The sequence below is a fragment of the Lithobates pipiens genome, unplaced genomic scaffold, assembly GCF_037356315.1.
Source record: "Lithobates pipiens isolate NorthernLeopardFrog02 unplaced genomic scaffold, aLitPip1_a1.2 Scaffold_18, whole genome shotgun sequence".
Lineage (NCBI taxonomy): Eukaryota > Metazoa > Chordata > Amphibia > Anura > Ranidae > Lithobates > Lithobates pipiens.
Window position 1 is genome coordinate 195,448,423 of NW_027507758.1, and position 26,036 is coordinate 195,474,458.

At 43.2% G+C, this 26,036-nt stretch overlaps 1 protein-coding gene across 2 annotated transcripts in view; it reads left to right on the forward strand.

Moving 5' to 3' along the window:
- NLRC4 (NLR family CARD domain containing 4) overlaps window positions 1-26,036 on the forward strand; it is a 233,064-nt gene that overhangs the window by 60,270 nt on the left and 146,758 nt on the right. For both annotated transcript variants that reach the window (XM_077486500.1, XM_077486501.1), the window contains 2 exons: window positions 2,760-3,020; window positions 10,735-12,645. In XM_077486500.1, the coding sequence (XP_077342626.1) occupies window positions 2,760-3,020; window positions 10,735-12,645 (2,172 nt within the window). The remainder of the gene's footprint in view (window positions 1-2,759; window positions 3,021-10,734; window positions 12,646-26,036) is intronic.

Here is a 26,036-nt window from a genome sequence, read left to right on the forward strand (position 1 = left end):
GAAATGATATCTGGTTGCGATTTCTCGCTTTGCGGAGTATTTCCTCCTTGAGATGATAATCAATGAGGCAACAAATTGCGTCTCTCGGCGGATCAGTGTCTCTGCCGCGCGGGCGTAATGCTCTGTGGAGCCGCTCAAACGAGATCGGTGTGTCAAGGGGTCTTTCCAGCAGATCATTAAATATGGCCGTGACAGATTGCGATAATTGGGTGGGATCAATGGATTCTGGGATGCCTCTTACCCTCAGGTTTCGCCGTCTCCCACGGTTGTCAAGGTCCTCCATGTGGCGATTGATCTCTCTCAGATGAATAGAATGAGATTCGGTCACTTGTTGTACTTGACATAGCGCAGTGTCATGGCGGTATTGTGCTTCCTCCACCTCTTCCACTCTGATAGCTATAGCCTGCATGTCAGCTCTCATATCCGTGATTGCTCCCATCAGGGTGGATTTAATGTCCGCCGCTACGCTGCGGAGATCCTCTATGCTGACAGGTGGGGGAATAGGAGCTTCCATCTCTGCTCCCAGAGATCTACAGGCACCTAAGCGGGACGGGCTGCGGCTGGGAGCGCGTGTGCTCTGAGGTGTATCCTGCTGTGAGGCCTGTGAGGAAGAGGCTGGCGTGCTGTCTCTAGGCCGCGGTCCGAAGAGCGCGGGGATGCGGCGGCCTTTCGTGGATTCGGGACCCAGCGGTGATCGGGAGCGGGTGGCGGAGTTGCTGCGGGCTGGTCTCACCATCACTGACCCTCGTAGCTGCGGGTTATCGGTAAGGCTGGACCTCGTGGAGCGGGAGCTCTGCTCTTACACGTCCATCTTGGAACGGATCCAGGCCACGCCCCCAGAGGGGAGCTATTTTGTAGAAGATAGCTAAGAAGGCTGAGAACAGTGAGTTTTCAGTGCAACTAAATGCAAAAAAATACCAACAATTACTCTAGCAGCGCTCTGCAATACTTAAAAGAGAAATGTTAATAAGAGTCCACCTCCCAGTGAAAGAGAAGTGCGATTAAATAGTCATCCATTAATAGACATTTGGCCCGTGTGTACTAGGCTTAACCAGAGATTAAATCGTCACTGTGATTGAAGAATAGTGCATCCTAGATAGCAAGCAATTGTGCTGCAAGTTTGAAAATGACTTGCTAAGCTATTGCTAGATTTGCCAGGCTTCACAAGTTTGCTGCACAATTGCAGCAGGTCTGCACTGCAGGACTCCAAATCAACTTTCTTTGCAAGCATTCTGCAAGTCTGCTGCAAGTTCTGGTGGTTCAGTTATGCTGTGCAATAGTATTCCCATCACAGGAGTCACTGTGGCTAAATTTCTATGCTGTAGAGTAGACCACTGCAACATTGCTCTTGCTAGAAACTTGCCATGCAAATTTTATACAAATTGGAAAAGTGTCAACTAGAACTTGTGCATCAAGTGCTCTGCTAGTGTACAATCTGCCAGTGAAAATGTGCAGCAAGCTTATAATTCAACACTGCCACAAATTTGCGGCAAGTTGTCCTTGCTATCTGGGATGTTAATTGATTTAATCACACTTTCTTTCACTGGGAGGTGGAGGCTTATTAACATTTCTCTTTTAAATGTTGTAGAGCGCTGCAAGAGAAATTATTATTTGCTCTGTATTTATTTGTTTAGTATATGTTTTATATGTTTGCCTACCATATTAGTATTGGTTAGTAGACTTGTGCACAACGGAAAATTTCGTTTAGTTTCGGTTCGTTGTCATTCGTAAAATACATAATTTCGTTCTGTTATATTCGCTATGTTACGTTAATACGTTTTCGGATAATTCGTTATTATTCGTAGAGTGTCGAATTCATTTGTTCGTATTCGTTGAAATTCGCTATTTATGTATGTATAGACATTGGTGATAATGATTCGTAGTTTGGAAAGTCGTTTGTTTATTGAATCTTTTAACACACACAATGACAACGTCTCTTCTCCTCGGCTCAAATACAATATAACACCCTTCTAACTCAGTTCTCAGGAATGTACTTTGCCAGTAATCCATCCTCCGGCACAAAATTAATTAGCTGATTGGACTATAAGATTTACTTTGAGCTGACCTTTTGTTTCATTAGATCTTTAAAGAATTACCGAATTCATTCGAATTAATTCGTTATATTTCTTTCCTATTCGTTGTTATTCGTTTATTCGGACATTCGGATGCATCCGAATGTCCGAAAGATGCAAAATTCGGCCAAATTTCTATTAGTTACGAAACGAATTGCACAAGCCTATTGGTTAGAGTTTCACCTTCCCCCAAGGGCGAGTTGTATTGGAATATAGAGTTTTCAGTTCAGTGTACCAGAAATGACAAGAATCCTGGATTTCTATCAGGATCCGAGAGAACTATATTTTTCTGTACTTTTGCAAAATAAGAAAATATGAATAAGAAAACATGCAGCAACCACATCTAAGGAACGGTAAGCTGAAATGCATTTTCTCCCATTTAACCCTTGATGCACTATTTGTCTCCCGCTGCAGTCTTTACTTGCACCATGTTCTACTTCTGCTAATGATAACACATACAAGGGTATCCCATGCATGCACTTAACAGGATTTTTAAGCCTATGCACTTCAGTGCAGATATAGACTGCAAATGCTAGAAATGTGGCAATGTCTCCCTTAAAATTCAGACCTTCCCAGGGGCATCTCAAAGAAGCTGGAAATAAGGGGGCAGAAAGAAACTGTAAATAACTTGTTTATGTTTTATTTTATTGCTCCAAACTAACTAATACTTTTTTTTTTATGTTTAAGTGGATATTATTCGATCCGTATTTTGTGGCCTGACAGACAGAATAAGCAAAACAATTTCCAAGCAAATTGTATGTGACCTGTATGCGACAGAAATTTTCACCTTGGAAGAGATGAATTATATCCTTTCTGACCAAGTCGCTCAAGAAGTTGCAAGAAGATTGGTTACATCTATTCTTAATAAAGGAGAAGAGTCTTGTAGATATTTCCTTCAGTCCCTTGAAAATAAAGATAGATTTTTATTTCACAGTTTAATGGGAAAAAGTGAGTATGGTTTTTCTAGAAATATTGTTTGGACCCGGATTCATAGGTTTTTGTTTTGTTTTTCATATAGAATAATCGCAAATGGCTAATGCAAGATAAAATGCAATTCTGCTGCCTTATAAATATACCTGCTGCACTAATGGCATAAATAACCCCTTCGTGCCAACTATACGCAAATATGCAGCCCTATGGCGCGCTCCCAGCACAGAGACCAGAGTCTCGCGGAGAGCCCCACGGCCCCCGTACTAACGATCAGGACCCGACTCTCCTGATTCCAGGTCACCTGATGGCTGTGATAGTCTCTGGTTGCCTATCACAGTGATCAGTCACGTGAAGCCCAGGCCTGTTTTTTTTCCTCTGTGAATGGGAGAGACATGTATCGTATCTCTCTCTCTCTCCTTTCACAAAAAAAAAAAGTGTGTAAAATAAATATGTACAGTTTTCCTAACACCTGTCAAAGTTTTAAAATTATGCTTAAGCATTTAGATTTGTTTTTCTCTTAGGCGCAAAGGGTTTAATACTTGAGTCACAAGCTAATACTAATACTCTAGTGAGCAACAACAAAAACATCAAAACAATAAAGTTCATATAGTGTAAAACCATACACTCTGATTATGTGAATTACATCTACCACAGTAATTGCTTTCAAAGAAGATTCATGTGAGTGCCACCACTGTTAGGGACGAATGTATGCTTACCAGCTCATTTTAAACCTCTATAAAAAGAGAGGTAGAAAAACAGTTATATTCAGAATATCTTGATTAGATCACCACTGTATCCAAATTGATCCAGCCACCAAGCACCTGGAATTCATATAGGGTTCCCACCTGTCCGAGATTCACCCTGACAGTCCAGGATTTGAATCATGTGTACGGTTTTCAGCCCCCCAGAAAACCAGACACATTATTTACACTGGACCGTGACTCATACCTGGAGAGAGGATTAGGTGTTCTCCTCCCTCCAGCCTACAGGGGCAGTAGAGAGCAGGCAAAGACTGAAGTCTCAGTCTCAGCAGCACTGCCAAAGAATGAAGACAGAGTGTGTGAGACTGGAGAGAGAAATAATGAGTTTCTTTGCAGTTAGTGGCCAGTGAGTACAGGGGGAGAGGGAGATCTCTGGTGGGCAAACCTGATGTAAGGCAGAGCTCTGGTAGGCACACCTGATTTAAGCGGGAGCTCTGGTGGGCACACCTGATGTAAAGGGAAGCTTTGGTAGGCACAGCTGATATAAGGGGGAGCTCTGGTGAGCACAGCTGATATAAGGGGGAGCTCTGGTTGGCACACCTGATATAAGAGGGAGCTCTGGTGAGCACACCTGATGTAAGGGGAGCTCTGGGGGGCATACCTGATGTAAGAGGGAGCTCTGGTGGGCACACCTAATGTAAGAAGGAGCTTTGGTGGACACATCTGATGTAGGGGGAGCTCTAATGGGCACACCTGATGTAAGGAGGGCTCTAGTGGGCTTACCTAATGTAAGAGTGAGCTCTGGTGGGTACACCTGATGTAAGAAGGAGCTCTGGTGGGCACACCTGATGTAAGAAGGAGCTATGGTGGGCACAACTGATGTAAGGGGGAGCTCTGATGGGTACACCAGATGTAGGGGGCACTCTGATTCGGACACCAGATGTAAAAGGGGATACTCTACTTGAGACACCAGCTTTAAGGGGGCACTCTGATGGGGACACCAGATGTAGGGGGCACTCTGATGGAGACAGCAGATTTAAGGGGGGAATTCTGATGGAGACACCAGATGTAAGGGGGGCACTCTGATGGGGACCCTTGATGTAAGGGGGACACTCTTATGGGGACACCAAATGTAAGGGGGACTCTGATGGGCACACCTTATGTAACCTTGTTCTATTTTCTTTTAATTGAAATATGGATGTGATTTGCCTACTTTTATGTTATATTACAAAGCAATTTGGACCTCAGCTGGAAGAAAATTTTAGCAATTGGACCTCCTTGAATTTTGTCAGGTCACCTGAGTCCAGGTGACAGATGCACACTGTTGGAGTCAGGAGTGCACCACTAAGGTAGTGGACCCTACGTCTGACTGCTGTGGATGGAGCTCTGGGTGGTACAGGAAGGCAGGTCCACTGGAGCACCAACATGGATCCCACTGGGAGCTAGAGCATAATATTCCCCAGGGCACGGAGTCTAATGCCCCATAAATACTGTCGGAAAATCCAACGGAAAAAGTCCGATCGGATTATGTTGTCGGAAAATCCGATCGTGTGTGGGCTCTATCTGACTTTTTCTGTCGGAATTTCTGATGGAAAAAGTTTGAGAGCTGGATCTAAAATTTTCCCACAACAAAATCCGATCAGACATTTTGCGATTGTGTGTAGTGAATTCCGACACACAAAGTGGCACGCATGCTTAGAATTTTTTTTGAGACGAAAGCTATTGGCTACTTGCCTCTACGTAGTCCCATCGTATGTGTATAACATCTCCTCGTTCTGAACTATCGGATTTTCTGACAACTTTGAAGCACACAGAAGCCAAATCACACAATAATGATCAGCAGAGCTGGCTTGCAGTGCACAGGTTAATATAGAGTTCCCTAATAGGGGCTGGGGTGGAGCCATGCTTTGAGGATAGATTACTTAACCACTTCAGCCCCAGAAGTACTTACCCCCTTCCTGATCAGAGTACTTTTTGCGATTCGGCATTGCGTTGCTTTAACTGACAATTGCATGGTCGTGTGACCTGGCTCCCAAACAAAATTGCTGTTCTTTATTTCCCTCAAATAGAGCTTTCTTTTGGTGGTATTTGATCATCTCTGTGGTTTTTATTTTTTGTGCTATAAACAAAAAAATAGCGACAATTTTGAAAAAAAAACCCATAATTTTTTACTTTTTGCTATAATTAATATCCCCCAAAAATATATATAAAAACATTTTTTTTCCACAGTTTAGGCCGATACGCATTCTTCTTTTTTTTTTTTTTTATTTATATCAGGAAATGGGTCCACACAGACCAACAGAATACAAACTTTCCACATAGTTTACAGATAGTGAGGCAGTATCTGAAATACAACATCAATACCCTGCTAGCATTATCGCCAAGAAGAATAAACAGCAGTATGTGGGGCTTCAAATCATCTTGTGGTCTCACTTCCCAGTTTCTTTTCAACTAACTAGGTATCCCTATCTATACCACTTCCAGTGTACGGGGGGGATAGGTGAAGCAATGGAGAAGGAAGAACAGAGGGACGAAGAGAAGAAAGGGGGGTAAATCAAGTATGGGGTATAAAGGGGGGAGGGAATGTAAGAAGGGGGGAAGCAAGGTGTGCTACCCAATCATGAAGTGCGCATATGACCGATACGCATTCTTCTACATATATTTGGTAAAAAAAAATCGCAATAAGCGTTTATTGATTGGTTTGCGCAAAAGTTATAGCGTCTACAAAATAGGGGATCGTTTTATGGCATTTTTATTAATAATTCTTTTTTTTACTAGTAATGGCGGCGATCAGCAATTTTTATCGTGACTGGGACATTATTGCGGACACATCAGACAATTTTGACACATTTTTGGGACCATTGGCATTAATACAGCGATCACTGCTACAAAATTGCATTGATTACTGTAAAAATGTCACTGGCAGTGAAGGGGTTAACCACTAGGGGCAGGGAGGGGTTAAGTGTGTCCTGGGCAGTGATTCTAATTTTCCGGGGGATGGGCTAGCAGTGACATAACACTGATCGTTGGTCCCGATGACAGGAAGCAGACGATCAATGTCCTGTCACTAGGCAGAATGGGGAGATTCTGTTTACATCGGCATCTCCCCGTTCTTCAGCTCCATGACACGATCATGGGTATCCCAGTGGCGATCAAGTCTGCAGGTCCCATAGGCACGATCACGGAGCTTGCGGCAGGCGTGCGCGCATGTGCACCACAGGAAATTCAAAGTAACATACGGGTACGTTACTTTGCCCAGCTGTGCCATTCTGCCGACGTGTATGTGCTGACAGTGGTCGGCAAGTGGTTAAGCAGCCAGGTGAGAGTGACTGACCTCTTAATCTGAACACATGGAGAGGTAAGCTGACAGACAAACATTACTGCATAACCATGACAAATTTGAGTTTATTACCCCTGTTCTAGGTGGACATTTTTGTGTTGCAGGAATGTGCGCAAATTTGTGTGCATTCCTGCAGTGCACAAAAAACACACAGCCCTTTTGCAGTTGTGCAGTGGTGCCTTTAATTTTTAATGGCACTACCACACCCTTTGCTTTTGCACTCATTCACCATCACCAAAACATATGTGTCACATACCTCATCGGTGAGCCTGATGTGCAGAGGAAGGCCTCTCGTACAGTTTCACTCGAGGACCACTGATGATGAGACAGCAGACAGGCTGGCAGGCTTGACTGATAACAGACTGTGGATGCACGAACAGGAACCAAGGACCTGAAGATGCTGAGCTGGACTGAAGGACCTGCAGCAGGCTGGAGGAGCTGGAAGCAGGGTCAGGCGAGCCTGATTGATAACGGGTGGGCACATCAGGCATATATGGTAGGCAGTAGCGTACTCGGGTCAGAGGCAAGGTTGGCAACAGATGCAGGATAAACAAGAGCAGCAGGTAGAGACAGAATCCGGGATAAAGCCAGGCGTCAGAGCAGGTAGCAGACAAGAATAGTCAGGACTAAGCCAGATCAGGATCAGAAGTCAAACACAGGAATCAAGAATATACACAAACACTAGACCAAGCAGCCATTAGCCAGCACTGAAAGTCTGTTTAAATAGGCCATTTGGCGCCAGTCTTGGAGACAGGCACACGCACACAAATGCATGGTCGCATTTGCAAATGTGCCCATAACTGTTCTGCTCGTTCTTTGTTGGCACCTGCACACAACTGGAAACGGCAGCTGTACTATGCAGATGTCTTTCCTGACAGTATGGTAACAAAATACCATGTGTTTTGCTGCTAATCCAAATTGTGATAGTTGGTCTGCCTCCCCCTCTTCCCTCACGTTAGGGGGCCTATAGCATACTCCCAGTATTATTTTCCCCTTAGCTTCATCTCTTTGGAGTTCTACCTATAAGGATTCCACCTCCTCCCTAGCTCCCTTAGTGATATCATCTCTCACATTCACTTGTACATTATTCTCGATATATAGGCATACCCCTCCTCTTTTTTTACCCTCTCTATCCCTGCGATAAAGGGTATACCCTTGAATGGTTGCCAGCCAATCATGAGGGCTGTTGAAGCAGGTCTCTGAAATTCCCACAAAATACAAATCCTTCTCATACAACAGTATCTCTAGTTCACCCATCTTGCCCGCCAGGCTCCTGGCATTGGTAAATATGCCACATAGTTTAGACCATTCACATACTATCCTCTTATTGGGTGTTCAGAGATTGCAACTAGGACTTGTTACTATACTTACCTTGGGTTTATGTGCTTTAGTCAACCTTCCACTAATGCCCCCAATACTACCCTCTGGAATATGTTCCGTGCTGACTATCTCTACCTCTGGGCCCTACCGCCCCCCCCCCCGTCGCCTAGTTTAAAAATCCCTCTAACTTTTGGTCATCTTTACTCCCAGTAACACTTTTTATTAAAGTTGGGTTTTAAAAGTTTTTACACTATGTGGAGCATGTTTTGCTTCCTCTGAGAGATTATATACTGGAAGTCGGAGTGGCTATATGAGTGTGAACCAGATTAGCGTTCCTACGGATCTAGGGTTGCCTCCTTTTTTTCAAGCCAAACCCGAACACTTTAGCGGCACGCAGATTTTTTTATGTAGTATACAAAACAAATGAAAAACAAAATGTAGTACAAATAGATGTAAAACCTTTATAACCTTTTTTTAAAAATGTTTTACATCTATTTGTACTACATTTTGTTTAAGAATAAGAAATAAGAAGTACATGCAGTCCATATATTTATTTATATATATTATGCAGTCCACATTTGTTGTCTCTTTTGTACTTGGAAAGTTTAAATCAGGTACTCAAAAGTAGAACTGTGATCCATCTGTGGACATCATAAATTTGCCTATTCTTTACAAGCATTCAATAAACATGCCTTTAAAGGAACTCTGTATCTGGAGCCAATGTGAAGCAAATAATTCCCAAAGTTTCTCTCTAATTTCTTTTGTCAGCACAGATCAGGTGCACAAGAAGTGGACAGAGAGAAAAGTGCAAGGATTTAAATAACTTAACTTAGTGGTGGCTGGTGGTATATTTCCGAGGGGGCGGCAAGCAATGCACCTACAGACATTTTCTGACATAAAATGCACCTACCTGCCTGCTGTTCACTGGCACAGTAAATTGAGCTGCACATGCACAGCTTACAGTGCAGGGCCTATCTATGAGTGCTGGGATGACTAGCTCCTGTGCATGCTTCATCATCCCCCACTGGCCAATTAAGAGGCCATAAGAAGACCAACATTCAGAAGAACATTCTAGTGTCATAGAGGGTCCGTTTGACAAGTAGGTAAGTATTCACCCTTTAGTATCGCTTTAAAGCTTGTTTACTGCTTGTTAAGAATATGTAAATATTTGAATGTCCATAACTTGGCCACAGTTCTACTTTAACATTCATACGCCTATGGCAACATTTAAAATTGTCAAAATATGGCAGTAGGAGTGAGAAATTGGCGGATGAGCACATTAAATTAATGTTTAAAGCGGAGTTTTTTGTTGTTTTTCTTTTTACAAATACTGCATCTGCTGACTTTTAAAATATGGAAACGTACCTGTCCAGGGCACCCGCAATGTCCTCACCTGAAGCCAATCTGTCCCTAGGCTGTTGGGTGCTCTTGCCGCCATCCTCGGTAAGGGAATCAGGAAGTGAAGTCTTGCAGCTTCACTTCCTGCGACTCACACTGCTCTATCCCACTGGTCCCTGCTGTTTTCTGGGACCCGGGTGTCTCAGAGAATACAGCGGGGGTGCGGTAAGTGGCGTAGATACCCGTGGGTGGCAAGAGTATCTATGTCCGTAAGTGGGAGCAAAATACCTGTATTAGACAGGTATTTGCTCCCCCCTCCCCCTTGAAAGGTGCCAAATGTGACAGTGGAGGAGGGGGAGGAACCAGAAAAGCTATTTTTTTGGGTGGAACTCCACTTTAAGTAGAGAAAAGCAACCATCTCATGGCATACCATAAAAGCTGCAGGGACATTAGAAAACATCATTGTATATTCTTATTTATTTCTTTCCTGTTGGGTAATGTTTCAGCTTGTTGGGCTAACATACTTAATCAGACAGCATAAAAGGATTACTCAGGAAACTTTAAAGTAGCACCTAGAGGATGCTGGTAAAATGTTGTCTGGTTGACTTTGGAGACTTCCAGGAGTCTCCAAAGTCAATGGCCAATCACAGAAACAGAAAATTAGATTTCTAGGCCATTCTATGTACAAGTTGTGACCCCATAATTTTATATAAAAAAAACCAGTTGAATTTCAACAGTTTTAAAAATCTTGTAATAGCTTAAAATGATCTGAATAGGTACTTTACCAATAACATTACATTACAAAAGGGCGTGTTTAGTAATAAAAAAAAAATATATATACATATATATATATATATATATATATATATATATATATATATATATATATATATATAATTTCGATATTTAAAATCATTTCTCCTTCAATTTCTTACTAAAGTTTTCACTGAAATATTTTAGTATCTGTACCCAGTACATAAAAAACACATTTGCCTTAACGTCGTTATCTATTAATTTCTGTCTACTTTTTTAGATGTTTTTGGAAGAGTAACAGATGAAGATTTGGAAGATCTGGAACGTCTTTTAAAACGCTTGTATAACAGCAAATTCTTTCAGAATATATTCCCACTTGGTAAAGAAATTGACATCATATTTGATTTGGAAACAACTTTTACTGATCCTTTGTTGTGGAAAAAAGATACATTCAATCAGAGAAAGGAACAAATTACATTGGAGGATTTACTACACATACTTGAAAGTCCATGCATCATCGAGGGAGAAGCTGGCAAAGGGAAAACCACAATACTAAAGAGGATTGCTTATCTCTGGGCATCTGGAAAGTGTGAATCTCTTAAACAATATAAGCTTGTGTTCTTTATCACTTTGCGTAGTATGAGTGTAAACCTTTATGAAACAATGTGTGACCAGCTTTTTCCTGTTACTTCTAACTGGAACAAAAAAGAGTTCATGCATAAAATCTGGAAGCTTGGGCCAAATATTTTATTTTTATTGGATGGCTATGATGAATTCAGCTGTGAGAGCTGTGCAGAAGTGGATGATCTTATAAAACATAACTATAAATTTGGCAGCACTGCCATTGTTACCACAAGAACAGAATCTCTCAAAGAAGTCAGACATTGTGCTTCTCTGATTGTGGAAACCAGTGATTTTACCATCGAAAGTGCAAAAAAACTTATTTCAAATGTCTTACAAGAAGAAGAAGCCACGGCCCTATTGCAGCAGTTAGATGAGACAGATTTCATGAAAAATCTAATGAAGACACCGCTTTTTGTAGTCATAGCCTGTGCTCTTCGAATGGGGGAGTATGAATTTCACATGAACACTCAAACAACTCTTTTCTGTACACTATACAACTTGATGATTGAAAGGAGTCATTACAAGTTGAGAGATGTAGAGATAAGCATCATAGAACAAAATATTACCTTCTGTGGAAACCTGGCTCTTGAAGGACTGTTTGCCCACAAATTTGAATTTAGAAAAGAACATTTGGGCAGTATTGTAGAGGATATCCTGCTTAAAACTGGACTTTTAAATATGTATGGGGCTCAAAAACCCAAGCCTATATACAGATTTTTTCATACATCATTCCAAGAATACACTGCTGGAAAGAGACTTGCTCAGCTTTTGTCATCAGAAGACATGTCCAGTGCTGAGCAAGGAGAACGCTACCTAAACAATATAAAGACAGTAAATGATGTCACTAATAGGTACAAAAATCTGCTCTTTTACACCTGTGGGTCATCCAGAACTGCTACACAGAGAGTTATAAATCACATTAGAAATGTGTGCAAAGATAACAAAAGTGATCAGAGCACTGAATTTGTGGACTTTGGAATTAACCTTTTTTATGAAAGTGCAACCAAAACGGAACTGAGTAGGGAATTTGAACTCCTCTTTTTTGGAAGAACATTGCACATTAACACATATAATATAGCCGCCCATCATATTGATTTTTTTGAATACTTACCAAGCTGTTTAAGTGTCCTTCAACTAGTCAAGTTAGATTTATTTGGTTCACATAGTGTTGCATCAAATATAGATAAAAAGGACATCTCTAATGAAGGAGGACTAATTGAGAATAAACCAAAGGCATACATTTCTGAAAAGGTTGTCAAGTTGTTCTTTGATTGGACCCAAACGCTGCAGACTCTGGAGGTCACACTGAAAAACTTTGATCAGCTTAATAAGCATGACATAAAATGCCTTGGAAAGATATGCTGCTGTGCTGAGCGTCTAAGGCTCAATATTAGCTGCAGCACAGGGATCACTGGAAGCCTTGCAAAAATTGTGGAATACTGCAAAAGAATGCAGGATCTGGTTATAGACCACACCCCTCTGAGTCCTGATGATGAGACAAGAATTGTGGAGATGACAAATATGAAAATATTAAGCATTTCTAATATGGACCGACAACAAGAGGGTGGTAAATAAAAATTTACTATTACATAAAAAAAAAACACTTAAACTAAAATACTAAGAGAAAAGTGGTTGCAATGCCTATAGTAAAAAATCATAATTCCATTACCATTTGTTAACCAACAGCGAAGGGTTGTTAGGACTAGGAATAAAATAGATGACCGAGGCAACAAGAACATTTTTCTATCATTCACTGAGGGGCACAGTGCTGTAGATTGTGTACCATTGGTTATATTGCCACCTACAGAAAAATTGGTCAATAAGTAAAGGGGACAGCCTTATACAGACTATATCTTCACTAGTGCCAAACAAGCTTAATTTAGCGTAGTATCCTAAAGAGTCAGGGTATTATTCTCCAGCTCTGCTGGATCCAGACTTTTCAAGGGGCTTTTCCTCATACTGGTAGATTCAGGTTGGATATCTATAATCTCGGAAGTTTCTCTATTAATCTAATGAGCACAGGTTTTCCCAATTTTCTCAAATATTTGTTGTATTTTTAGGACAGCCTTGTGCCTACAGTTGCAAACCTGGGGATTAATTCTGTAGCATTGGGCGTTGTTTTCATGTGCATGGCAAATCACAATGTCGGTGGATTCAGTGCAGTGACAACTAGTGCACAGCCTGTCGCCAGTATCCCCCAAAGACAGTGCAGTAGTCATTCATCCATAAATACCCCACTTGTTTGTGCACAGATTTAGTGGTTTCCAGCGCAAATCAGATTCCTTTTTAGGATTCACCACTGGCAAGTAACATGTATTCATCTGAGGTGTGAAGTCTAAACCTGGCCATAAACTAGTAGATTTTCATTAATTAACTAGTAGAACAAACATTAATACGTACATTAGTACAAACATTTTCTTCAGTACATTAGATGACTTAGTTTGTAACATTTTACATTTGGAGAGAATGGACTTTCCCAAATGAACTACCATCACTGTATAGATGGATCAAAATTTGACCAGTTCAGCAGGGATTGGCCAACTTTCAATCTTTGTGTGACCCTCCCTGTTTGCCAGAAGTTAATTATTAGATTTATTTTTGTCAAATGGCCACACTGGAAAATGTTTATCGATCAGCAGCTGAAGCTGATTGTCAGAATACAATGTTGCAGACTAGAGGATTCCTCCATCCCCCTTACTTGTGCCCCTTTTTTTCATTCAGCAAAAAATTAAAAGGTATATACCCAGCTTTTTCATTTGAGGAAAGTTTTCCATCCTGCTCCCTCAGATTTCATGTCACTGAGGTCAAAAATGAATTGATTTGACCCCACTAATAATCATAAAACCAAATGAATGTTTAGAGCCCATACACACTATTCGATTTTCTGCAGATATTTGTCTTCAGATTTACCAAAACCATCAGTGCCGGCCCGTCTATAGAGGATGCTCGGGTGCTGCCCCCCCAAGCTGAAAAAAATAAAAATAAAATAAAAAATGTCACTTTAAGAGTAACCAGGTGCCAAACATGTGGTGGTCTATGGGAAGCTTCCCAGCCTGCAATCAGCTGATTGCAGGCTGGAAAGCTGATTTTCCCATGTTTAGGGCATGTGCAGGGTGCAAGCTGTGCACCCGCACACACTCCCCCTCTCCTGGGATTCGTCAGTATGTTATTAGTAGTGGCTAGGATTGGCGGGACTGGAGGAGAGAACAGTGGGCGGTACTATGGGGGGTGGAGTCGACTGGGACAGGAGGACACCAGAGGAGAGGACAGTGGGCGGTGCTTTAACATCACCTCTGGTTTCCTGGTCACAGGGGGAGGAGTCAACTGTAGTGCGTGTGCGTGCGTGCAGTGGATTCAGAGAGAGGAGCACATGAGAGGCTCCTTGGAGCCTGAGTACAGGGGGGATGGATGGAGTAAGCAGGCTGGTCCTGTGCAGACTGCAGAGAGAGAGCCAGACACAGCCTGGTGGCACCAGAACTTCCTGATCCATCAGTGAGAGAACTCAGGGCAGGGGTCGGCACTTGGCATCAGTTCACAGAACCGCCAGCAAATAGGCTTCATGTGTGACTCTGGCACACTGAAAGTAAGGGTGTGTGCGTGTGCATGGGAACCAGGGGCGGACTCAGTGACCATTCAGTAGGGGCCCACATGTGAGATGTCTCTGAGGACAGGGGGAATGGATGGATGGAGTAGGCGGAACGCTCCTGTGAAGACTGCAGAGAGAGAAAGAGCCAGAGACAGCCTGGGGAGGAGGAGGCGGCACCAGCACTTCCTGAACCAGCAGTGAGAGAACTCAGGGCAGGTGTCGGCATCAGTTCACAGCACCGCTGACAAATAGGGCTGCATGTGTGACTGTGACTTGTTTTATTCATCTCCCTCATGTCAGTGAGAACAGCGATGTGTCTCTCCCACACTGCTGTCTGCATAGTTCCCAGCAGGAGGTCCAGGCGCAGATCCAGAGTCTAGTCACTGCTATAAAATATGTTTTTTTGGGGGCAATTTATATGGGAAATGGCTGGTATTGGCGCTAAAATAATTACAGCACCATGGTTGTTATGGTGTCAGGATGATTGAAGCGCATAATTTCTGTTATTACATTGTAATATAAAATTAAATGGTTCAACTCACCATAATGCAGAATCAGTGGGAGCCCTGAGGGTGTCACCTGCCACCAAATGCGGATTGTCACTTGCCACGTCATTTGTCACCAAATACGGATTGTCACTTGCCACACACTGCGGATTGTCACTTGCCACGTCACCTGCCACACATTGCGGATTTCCACTTGCCACATAGCCTGCCCCACATTACAGATTGTCACTTGCCACATCACCTGCCACACATTGTGGATTGTCACTTTCCACACATTGTGGATTGTCACTTTGCCTGCCACATATTACGGATTGTCACTTGCCACGTCACCTGCCAAACATTGTAGATTATCACTTGCAATGTCACCTGCCACACATTGCGGATTGTCACTTGCCACACATTATGGATCGTCACTCGCCATGTCGCCTGCTACACATTACGGAATGTCACTTGCCACGTTACCTGCCACACATTGCGGATTGTTACTTGCCACGTCGCCTGCCACACATTGCGGATTGTCACCTACTATGTCACTTTTCTGCTAAGGTGGTCTTTTGCTGTGTTCCAGAGTGAAGTTAGACAGCAGAGAGATGATGTAATCTCTCTGCTGCACACAGCTTCCCGCACAGTGAGGGCGGAACTGCAGGGATGCAGGGCAGTGAGAGATGATGTCATCTCCCCACTCCCCTGCCCACTGGCTTCCTGATTGGCCAGCAGCCCTCAGACACTGAGCCGCCAAGCTGCTCCCCCTCTCACCTGTCCACTCACCAACCGAGCCGCCTGCACTCAGCGCACTGTCACCCGTGGAACCTGCCACGGAACTGGCCATGCTGTCACCCATGGAACCGCACTGTCACCCGCCGGCCGTATTCTCATCCGCAATTCTCGGAGGGGGCAATCGCCCGTTGCCCCCCCCGGACCTGCCCCTGAGGAGGTCTGGGTGGCTGGGTGGCTGCTGTTTTACCCAAATGCAGCTGGAAGCCGATTGGTCTACTGCCCTGTCACTCAGCTCTGCACCTGTCTCCCCCTGAAGTCCAGGCTGTGCTGGGGAGTACAATGTGCAGCCCGGAGAATAATATGTGCAAAAAGGGAGAAAACACTGTGCTAAACCAAAAAATGTGAAATAAACTATATATTATACTATATAGAGACCTTGCTCCATCATCATTGACTGTAGATATACATAATTTGTCCTGTTACTGTATATATAGCTGTATACAGTACAAATGATGTATATCTGCAGTCAGTGATGATGGAGGAAGGTCTCTATATACAGGAAGGAAGGTGGGGTATATATAGCTATATATGAGACAGCACTGGTGGTCACAGATGAGACTGCACTGGTGGGCACAGATGAGAAGGCACTAGTAGGCACAAATGGGAGGGGGACCTGTGTAAGTTCACCTTACAGATTTTTCTGTAATGTCAACTTACACTTTAAGTAGCCATGCAACAGACTCAAGCAGAAGGGGAGACCGATGAGAAATGCTATATACCAGGCTTTGTGAGAAATTCTATATACCAGGCTTTGTGAGAATTGCCATATACCAGACTTTGTGAGAAATGATATATACCGGGCTTTGAGAGAAATTCTATATACCAGGCTTTGTGAGCAATGCTAGATGCTATACTCTGCTGTGATTCTGGGCTGTATGTTCTGCTGTATCTCTGGGCTTTATACTCTGCTGTGAGCCTGGGCTGTATACTCTGCTGTGAGCCTGGGCTGTATACTCTGTCCTGTGATGAGCTGTGATGAGCTGTCCTGAGCTGTATACTCTTGACACTATGGGTGGAAGCAAGTGGAATACAGGGGACGGAGTGGGTGGATTATATAAGGGGTGGGGCTTATAAGTGGGAGGGGTCAAAAAGGAGGGGCAGGTCTAGCCCCCCCATCCTAAAACTTCACCAGCCGTCACTGAAAACCATGTAAGTGCAAGGGCCTGCTTGATTTACAGAGCATTTGAAACTCTTGAGGTTTGACCTCATATTATATGGTTTTGGTAAACCTGAAGACAAAAATCTGCAGAAAATCTAATAGTGTGTATGGGGTCTAAAACAAACATTTTTTAAACACAATTTTACTAGTGTATGGCCAGCTTAAGTGACATTTTAGCCTTCAAAGCACCCTTAAGGATGAGGTCAAGGAAGTGCTAATATCAGGAGCAGGTAGAATCACACGAAGGGCAGGAAACACATAACCCAGGGTAAGGCAGTCTGGGTTAGTAACAGGTAAATCACAAACAAAAGGAATCATATGCCCTGTACACACAATCGGATTTTCTGACAACAAAACTATGGATTTTTTTTCTGAAGGATGTTGGCTCAAACTTGTCTTGAATACACACGGTCACATAAATGTTGTCGGAAATTCCGAACAACAAGAACGCGGTGACGTACAACACGTATGATGAGCCGTGAAAAATTAAGTTCAATAGCTGATTGTTAATTATGAAACCACTCCTATTAGACTCACTCAGCTCAGCAGCACAGAGAAACAGAGCGATTTCTTCAAAGGTAGGAATCTGCAACAAAGGTTGTTATAATCCATAGTAATCCATATATGTACATAGATCACCCAGAGGAAAATGTTTTTTTCTCAACAAAAGTGGAGTTACGCTTTAAATATCCACCAAAGCCTGTGAGCACACACAGCGCGAGGGATGCACACCAAAACACTTCTCTGTAGAAGAAGCATTTTCTGCTGTCTATGACTTTAAGTTTGACAGTGCTTAGGGGGTTCAACTATTTGACCTCTGCAAGTCCTCTTGAACACTGTTCTCAAAGTAATCAGGCATGTCTGCAGATAGCCATTTCACTACTGAGACATTTTCCTTTTCTATTTCACAATTGGCTTAAATTGTGGCACAGTCTGACTGAAATGATTTAAAAATGTGCCCCTTACCTCTTATGGTCTCTCCTAAGATAGATGCTGTGCTTTGCCTGGCAAAGTCAGTGATCCCACTTTCCAGACAGAAAGAAAATATATCAGCCTTTATCCTGGTTATATAGGAGATGGTCAAATTGGAGGATTCATCTGACCCATCTGTTAGCAAGGTGGTTGGTCTGGACAACTATACACATAAGCATTAGGTGTTTCCATATAAACTGCTGTTAATTTATTTTATTTACAAGATTAAAAGCACCTGAATTGGGTATTTTTCCCTCAATGGATTCAAAGTTCATTAGTCAAGAATCTTCCAAATAAAATAAGTTAGTTAACCCGCTGTGGTGGATCCAACCAACCATCTTGTACCTTACAAGGTGTCTATCATCCCCATAGAGCAGAGGTATTGATGTAAAATCCGGTCCGGCCATTAAAATTTTCATCCATCAGAGGTCTGAGTCTCATGTTTGTACTATAACTCGGTTTCTACACATCACAGCCCTTCCCCCTCACATTAGTTTCCCCTTTTACATGAGTGTTATCAGTTCTCACCCCCATAACACCACAGCAGCCCCATTCCAGAACCCCTCTTTACATCACAAAACCACCCATTTACATTACAGTGCCCCCTTTACATCACAGCAACCCCATTTACTATGCAACCCCTTTACATTACAGTGCCTGCTTTACATCACAGCTAGGCTTTGCATTCAAATCCAGCTTTAAAATGTAGAGGGGGGACAGCACAATTACAGAACAGTTCGATACAGAAGGGACAGGAGGGCCCTGCTCGTAGATCTTACATTCTAAAGGGAGGGGGCAGTGGTACAAAAAGGTAATAGATGCGGAGAATGATTTGATGGGGTTACTAGGTGGATGTGTGATTGGCATCCCTGAATAAGTGATCGGATATACTGGGACAGGGAATTCCAGAGGATGGGAGAGGCTCTGGAGGAGTCCTGAAGATGAGCATGAGAGGAGGTAACAAGGGAGCTAGAGAGAAGGAGGTCCTAGGAGGAGCGGAGGGGACTAATTGGGTGATATCTGCAGATGATGTTGGTGATGTAGCTGGGGGCGATGTTGTGGATGGCCTTGTATGTTGTGGTTAGCATTTAGAATTTTATACGGTGGGGTAGGGGAAGCCAGTGAAGGGATCATATCACATCTCTCCTTTACGTCAAAGTGCCTCCTTTACTTGAATGTCCTCTGTCCCCGTTCACATCACCATACCCCCACCTTACATCAGAGACCTCCAATCTTTACATCAGCCCCCCTTCCCCCTTCACAGACTCCCTTCCTTGCACTTCAGTCCCCTTTGCAGCCCCCCTTACTTGCATCTCAGTCCCCTTCACAGCCCCCCTTCTTAGTTCCCAGTTCCCAACCATGCAAAAAAACTCTGTCTAGGATAAATGTATTCTACTTTGACCTGTTTTAGCCAAGACTTTCAAAATGATCTAATTTTTTTTTTATTTCAAACATGCTCCACAACATGTCATTGAGATAATGGTCCAGGTACTGAAATGTTTGTGTTATGTTGCCTTAACTCTTGTCTCAATACGCTGTGGTCATGTGCAGAGTTTTCTATTTAAAGCATTGGGATGCTGACTGGGACTTTAGCAAGGTACCTTTAAGGCTCTACTTTATAGGGGACAGACTCTTTTGAGCTACTCTTGATGAAATTATCAGTAACGCTTCTGGAGGCAAGAGTAGTCCTCTTTTCTAGACCTACAAGGCCGAGAACCCAGAGAGAGCTTTGAGGCCCATGGGTCCTCTTTTAAATCCTCTTGACGGTCTATGTCTAGTTCCTTGGCTGGATCCTAAAGTTCTTGACAATCTAATACCTCCAAAGCTGTGGCTAGGTTCTCTTCCACATCAAGGTTTGCACCCATTGGTTGTTGGTAATTATTTTTTAATCTTTTAATGTTTGTAGACTTTAGACTCACAAACAAATTTTGCACATCTACGTTCTAATTCACCCTTCCAGAAAGATTCTTTGCATTCAGTCTCCCAATACCACCTTAATTCTCTGAAGACTTGTATCAAGCTATTAAGGGTAGGCTATCCCAAAGAGTCATTTTTCCAGTTTCAGTTGTTTGACGGCATTTGTTCATCTCTTATAGAGTCTTATAGAGTCAACAGAATCTTTCTATGAGCTGATTAACGTGAGATTCCTTTACAAAAATCCTTGCACCTCTGACCAAAGACTTGAGGGAAAAAAACAGAAAATGTATTATCAAATAATTATCAGCCTACATGTGGGTTAACCCCGCCTCCTAGCCAATGCTATAGGACCCCACTCCCATAAATATGAGCTCACCACGAGAAACTGCATTCCATAATTAGCCAACTCTTGACCAATGGGTGGGACCTCCGTCTGCCATGGAGTCCATCAGGATAGGACAATTATGGTAAGTAATTGATAATAAATTTTCTGTTTTCCTGACAGACTCCATGGCAACTTACGTGTGGGAAATAACTAGCCAGTCCACACTGGTGGGTATGCTCATCAAAGAAAATTTTATTTAACCCATCAACTGACAGGATTCTTAAACCAAAGTTCACAGAAGATAGAGAACCAGTCTCTATGCAGTAATGTGCCGCTTTGCAGATGACGCCTGGAGCCACATGCCGGGCTTCTTCCCACAAAGCCGCTATACCCCTGGTGGAATGTGCTGTCACTGCCTCTGGAGGAGCCAAGCCCTTAGCTCTATAAGCCTGAATGGACTGGATGATCCAGGCCATAACTGTTCTGGTTGAAGCTCACTTCCCTTTGTTACTGCTAGAGTGCAAGATAAACAGGTAGTCAAAGCTTCTCTAGGAGGAAGTAACTTGCAGGTATTCCCTCAGTAATTCGCCTATATCCAGAGGATGAGCTTCGGTGGACCCCTGGGCAGTAAATGTAGGTAGGACAATTTATCGGTCTTCATAGAAAACTGAGGTGACTTTCGGGTTTGAGCCGAGCATAGGGATGAGGACCAAGAAGAAAGTCAGAAATGGTTCTTCATGACCCGATCTCAGAAACAATTTTGGCCAAAATCTTGTCGTCCCATGGAAGAACTGCTGGATTAGAGGATGAACGGTCCATGATATTCTGGAGAAGGCCAACCAGGCCAAGACTTGGACCCTTAGGGAGATGATGGATAGAGACAGATCTAGGCCGGATTGGAGGAAACTCAGGAATGGATATCCTGAACTCCTGGATCTCTGAACGATCTGCCCATAGAGGATGAGAATCCAATGAACTTGGCCCATATTCTTCCATAAACCTTATTGTTGCTTGCCTTTCTCGATCTCAAGAGGGTGGTAATCATTCTTGAAGCGCACCCGAGAGATTCCAGCCTTTCCCTCTCAAGAACCAGACCATCAATCTCCATATCGCCGGACAAGAACTGCCCTTGAGAGAGAAGGTCCGGCCTGGGAGAAAGAGGTACTGGGTCCTGGAAGCTGAGCTAACTCAGGAGGGGAAACCATGGCTTGTTCGTCTAGTAAGGTGCCATCACCACCTCTTTGACCGCTTCCGCTTGGAGTCTCTGAGGAAACTTAAAGATCGGGAGCAGGGGAAAGGCGTATGCCCTGTTGAAGTTCCATTCATCCGAAAGAGCATCCACTCCAAAGGCCTGGCTGCAATGGCCCCAAGTGTAATATTTCTTGATCTTGAAGTTGTAGGGGGATGCAAATAAGTGGATTGATTCCCAAGGACAGAATCCATTCGAATGTCTGCGCATGATGACACCACTCATTGGTGTCTAACTGTGTGCGAGACAGGAAATCCACTTGGACGTTCTGAACTCTGAGGAAGAAGACCGCTGAAATATTGGCCAAGTTTTTCTGAGCCCAGGACATGATGGACTCGACTTCCTGGAAAAGGGTGGGGCTCTGGGTGCTCCATTGCCTCTTCACATAGGAGACCTCTATGGTGTTGTCCATTTTTAATAGAACTGACTCCCCTTTGAGGAGATGAGTGAAAGATTGGAGGACGAACCAGGCTGCCCGTAGTTCCAGGATGTTTGAGCCTGGGTTGTGAAGATGGGCATCCCATTTCCCTTGAGCAAGATGTGACCTGCAAAGGGCTCCCCAACCAGCACCGCTGGCATCGGTCGTGCCCGTGACCCATGAGACAGGAGCAATGGAGTGACAGGTGAGCAGATTTCTGTGCTGGAGCCACCAGAAGAGGCTGTTCCTCATCACTGAGCATATGTGAATGGACTGATTGACTTCCCCTGAATTCCATTGTTGGAGGAACTCTGTTTGAAAAGGGAGTAACCTCCTACAGAGACCATTTGACCATGGAGGTCATAGAGACCATCGTGCCAATAATTCTTAAGCACTGTGAGGCCTTTAGGCATGAGGAGCTCAGAGCCTTTGAGATTCTCTCTCGGATGATTGGGATCTTGTCCAGTGGGAGAGAGATGGTGCTTTCCACCATGTCGAACTGGGCCCCAAAGCATACCAGGCGCTGGGCTGGTTCCAGATGGCTTTTTCACAAGTTTTTTTTTTAAAGATTTTTATTTGTCAAATGTTCATACATAGTATTATCATGGTGCACTAAACAAGGTTAGATACATGTTAAAATATATCCAGATCAATAACACTTGCATATACAATAAAGATTGTTCTTCACCTTCATGTCATGTTTTTTGTACAATCGGCTTCTTTTTTTTTTGTCGAAAACCAAACCAACTTGAACCAGAAGTACATTCAAAAAGAAAAACGTATGTTTCTATAGATAAGACAATTTTGTGCATATAGTACTTCATAGTCCCAACGGGGGATATCACCCCGCAAACCTTTGTGCTGTGTGCTGTCGCCTAACTCCCCACAAGATCGCTCCATCTCCAACCTGGTCATATATTACAACTTATGTAGAGTGTTTTCAGAGTTAAGCCATTTCCCCCACACTTTATTACATTTTTTCGTTGATCCCATGGACTCATATGTCATTTTATACATGGTAATGTTAGCGTTAACTAACCCCTTCCAAGCATTTAGTGTCAAATGCTCTCTTCTGATCCAGTGAAGTGCAATCAGCTTCCTTACATAATAAAACATCAGTCTTAGTAGCATTCTCATATTATTGCTCATAATCTCATCTTCTATAACCCCTAACAGTCCAAGAAGTGGACTACATATGTTTGGTATATCCAACGTATCAGCAATGAATTAGGTTACCTGAGACCATCGTGACCTTATTCTGTCACACTCCCATACCATGTGTATAAAAGAGCCCACTTCTGTCAAGCATTTGTGACAAGTGGGGTTATCCTTGCTTCCCATTTTATACAACCGTAGCGGGGTATAACACATTTGATGCAAGTATCTGAGTTGTATCAGCTTGTAGGTAGGAGGCAAGAACTCCCTCCCATTGTTCCTCTGTGATTTCTGGTATAATCTCCACCCATTTTCCTCTGAGTTTCTTTTACCTAGGGTTCACCCTATGCAGTAGCACATTATAATATGTGGATATTCTCTTGGTATGTTCTGGGTCAGCAAGCAATTTTTACTAGTTTAGCATTTTCCAACGATACTATTCCAGTTCCGAATTGAGCATAAGCAGCATGTTTCATGTGTCTGTGAACTGGTATTCCCATGTATCTGGGAAATTTAGTTCCCTTTTCAGCTGTACAAAGGATTTTAATTCCCCATTATCATATAGCTGATGTAGATATGAGAGTCCAAATTTGGCCCATTCGAAACCATCCTCTAAACAGAAAAATTCCTTAAGATGAGGGTTGAAACATAAGGGGGCATTAGGGGAGTGGCGAAGAGGGGTGTCCATTATATGTTTTATACAGATCCCCAGTATCCATTTAGCAGACTTGAGTATCTCATTACCCTCTGCCATGGGGGTCTTTCCTCTGAAAAATAAGTTTAATAAAGTTTCTTACTGTTGCTGCCTCCACCGTGACTGCCGCATTGTTTACTTGTGGGAACATTCGCCAGTGGATACATACCAATTGGGATGCTAAGTAGTATAAGCGTAGGTCAGGTATTGCCAGTCCCCCTCTTTGGATTGATAATTGTAATACCTCCAAAGAGACTCTAGCTGCCCCATTACCCCATGGGAAATATGTCAGCAAGGAATTAATATGTTTGAATATTTTATTTGGGATGTACGTAGGGGCATTGGAAAGCACATATAGGAATTTCGGAAGAAAAATAATTTTAAATAAATTGGCTCTACCATAAAGCGTAAGTGGGAGATCTTTCCATTTCTGTATTCTATCACTAAAAGCTCTTATTACAGGCCATAGATTAACTTCAGTGAACGGGTCTGCCGGTAGTTGGATTGTTTTACCTAGATATTTTAACTTTTCTACAATGGCCAGGGGGCATTGAGCTAGGAGGGTTAGGTCAGGGTGGGGGTCTAGAGGAAAAAGTACTGACTTGGTCCAATTGATTCGGAAGCCAGACAAATCTCTGAATTCTCGAATCAGGGAGACTGCTGTGGTTAAGGACACATCAGAGTCTTGTAAGTATAGGAGCATGTCTTCTGCGTATAAAAATACACATTCCTCCAGGTCCCCAACCAGATATCCCTGTAGAGTGTCATTAATTCTGAGCTTAGCTGCCAGTGGCTCAATAGCCAGAGCAAATAGGAGAGGAGACGGGGGCACCCCTGTCTCATTCCCATATGAATCCGAAAGGAGTCAGAAATAAGTCCATTCACTCTGATGCTTGCTCGGGGGTCTTTATATAGTAGCCTAACCTAGGAGGTACATTTTGGCCCAAAAGACATTTTGCTTAAGAGGCCAAATAGATAATTCCATTCCACGGAATCAAACACCTTTTTGGTGTCCAAAGATGCAATTACTCGTTTGCCCATATTCACATGTGGAATCTGCAGGTTGACATAGAGCCTGCATAAATTCTTATGGGTAGATCTACCGTCTAAACTGAATTAATTAATTTAAGGATCACCGACTTCAACCTACAGTATTCTGACGTCCGAGTTAATTAGAGAGATCGGTCTATATGACTCACATTCCTGTGGGTCCTTTCCAGGTTTGGGGATTACTACAATTAAGGTCTCCCTCATAGAGTCTGGTAATATGCCCTCTTTCCCTGCTGCTATAAAAACTTTTTGGAAAGTTGGAGCTAATTTCTCTTTATGTAGTTGGTACCACTCCGCTGGGAGTCCATCTAGGCCAGGTGATTTACCAGGTGTGAAGGAGGAGATTGCGCTGGTAATTTCTTCGAGCGATATTGGTAGTTCCAAAATTTCCCTATCTTCCTGAGCTAGGGAAAGGAGGGTTAAGTCCTGCATATAGAGTGCTAGTTCCTGGTGAGTTTTTGTTAGTCTGAGTCTGGTACAGGGTTTCGAAGAAACTCAGAAATGTGTTTAGAATCTCCTGAGATTCCCCTACCACCTCTCCATTTGTTTTTTTGAGTTTCATTCGGGGTATTGAGTGGTTTCGCTAAGAAGGAGAGAATGCGGCCGCTCTTATCTCCAAATTCAAAGAGGGACCTATCCTGGCGTAGTTGCTTTTTGGCCATGCGTTCGGTCAGGAGTAAGCTGTACTGTCACATTTGGGCCTGCCACAATGTGTAATTACTAGGTGTCGAGTCTTGTATTGTGAGGGGTTAGCTCGGCAGCTGGTGTGTGTGACCCCCTGGATGGGTTCACAACACAAAATCAGGCACAGCAGACAGCGTTGTAGGTGCAAAAAAACAAAAGATGCGGTTTATTTATGCTACATGCAGTGAAACATATAACAGCCAAACAAAAATAAAACATGAAAATAAATTCTGGTCAGCTTGACCTCTAATTACACACTTAGATTCCCTGTCTAACAACTGAGTGCAGCCTTGTGCTGCACCAGTCCCTGTCTCTCTTGTAGAGGTTTGCCACACAGGCGTTAACTCACCGCACAGAACAGGTGTCACACTCCCCAGTCTATACAACACAAAACTGGTTCCAGGATGGAGCATCTCCCTAAGCATGCTGGGGTTTTTTGTAGAGGTCTTAATGAGCCCACTTACTT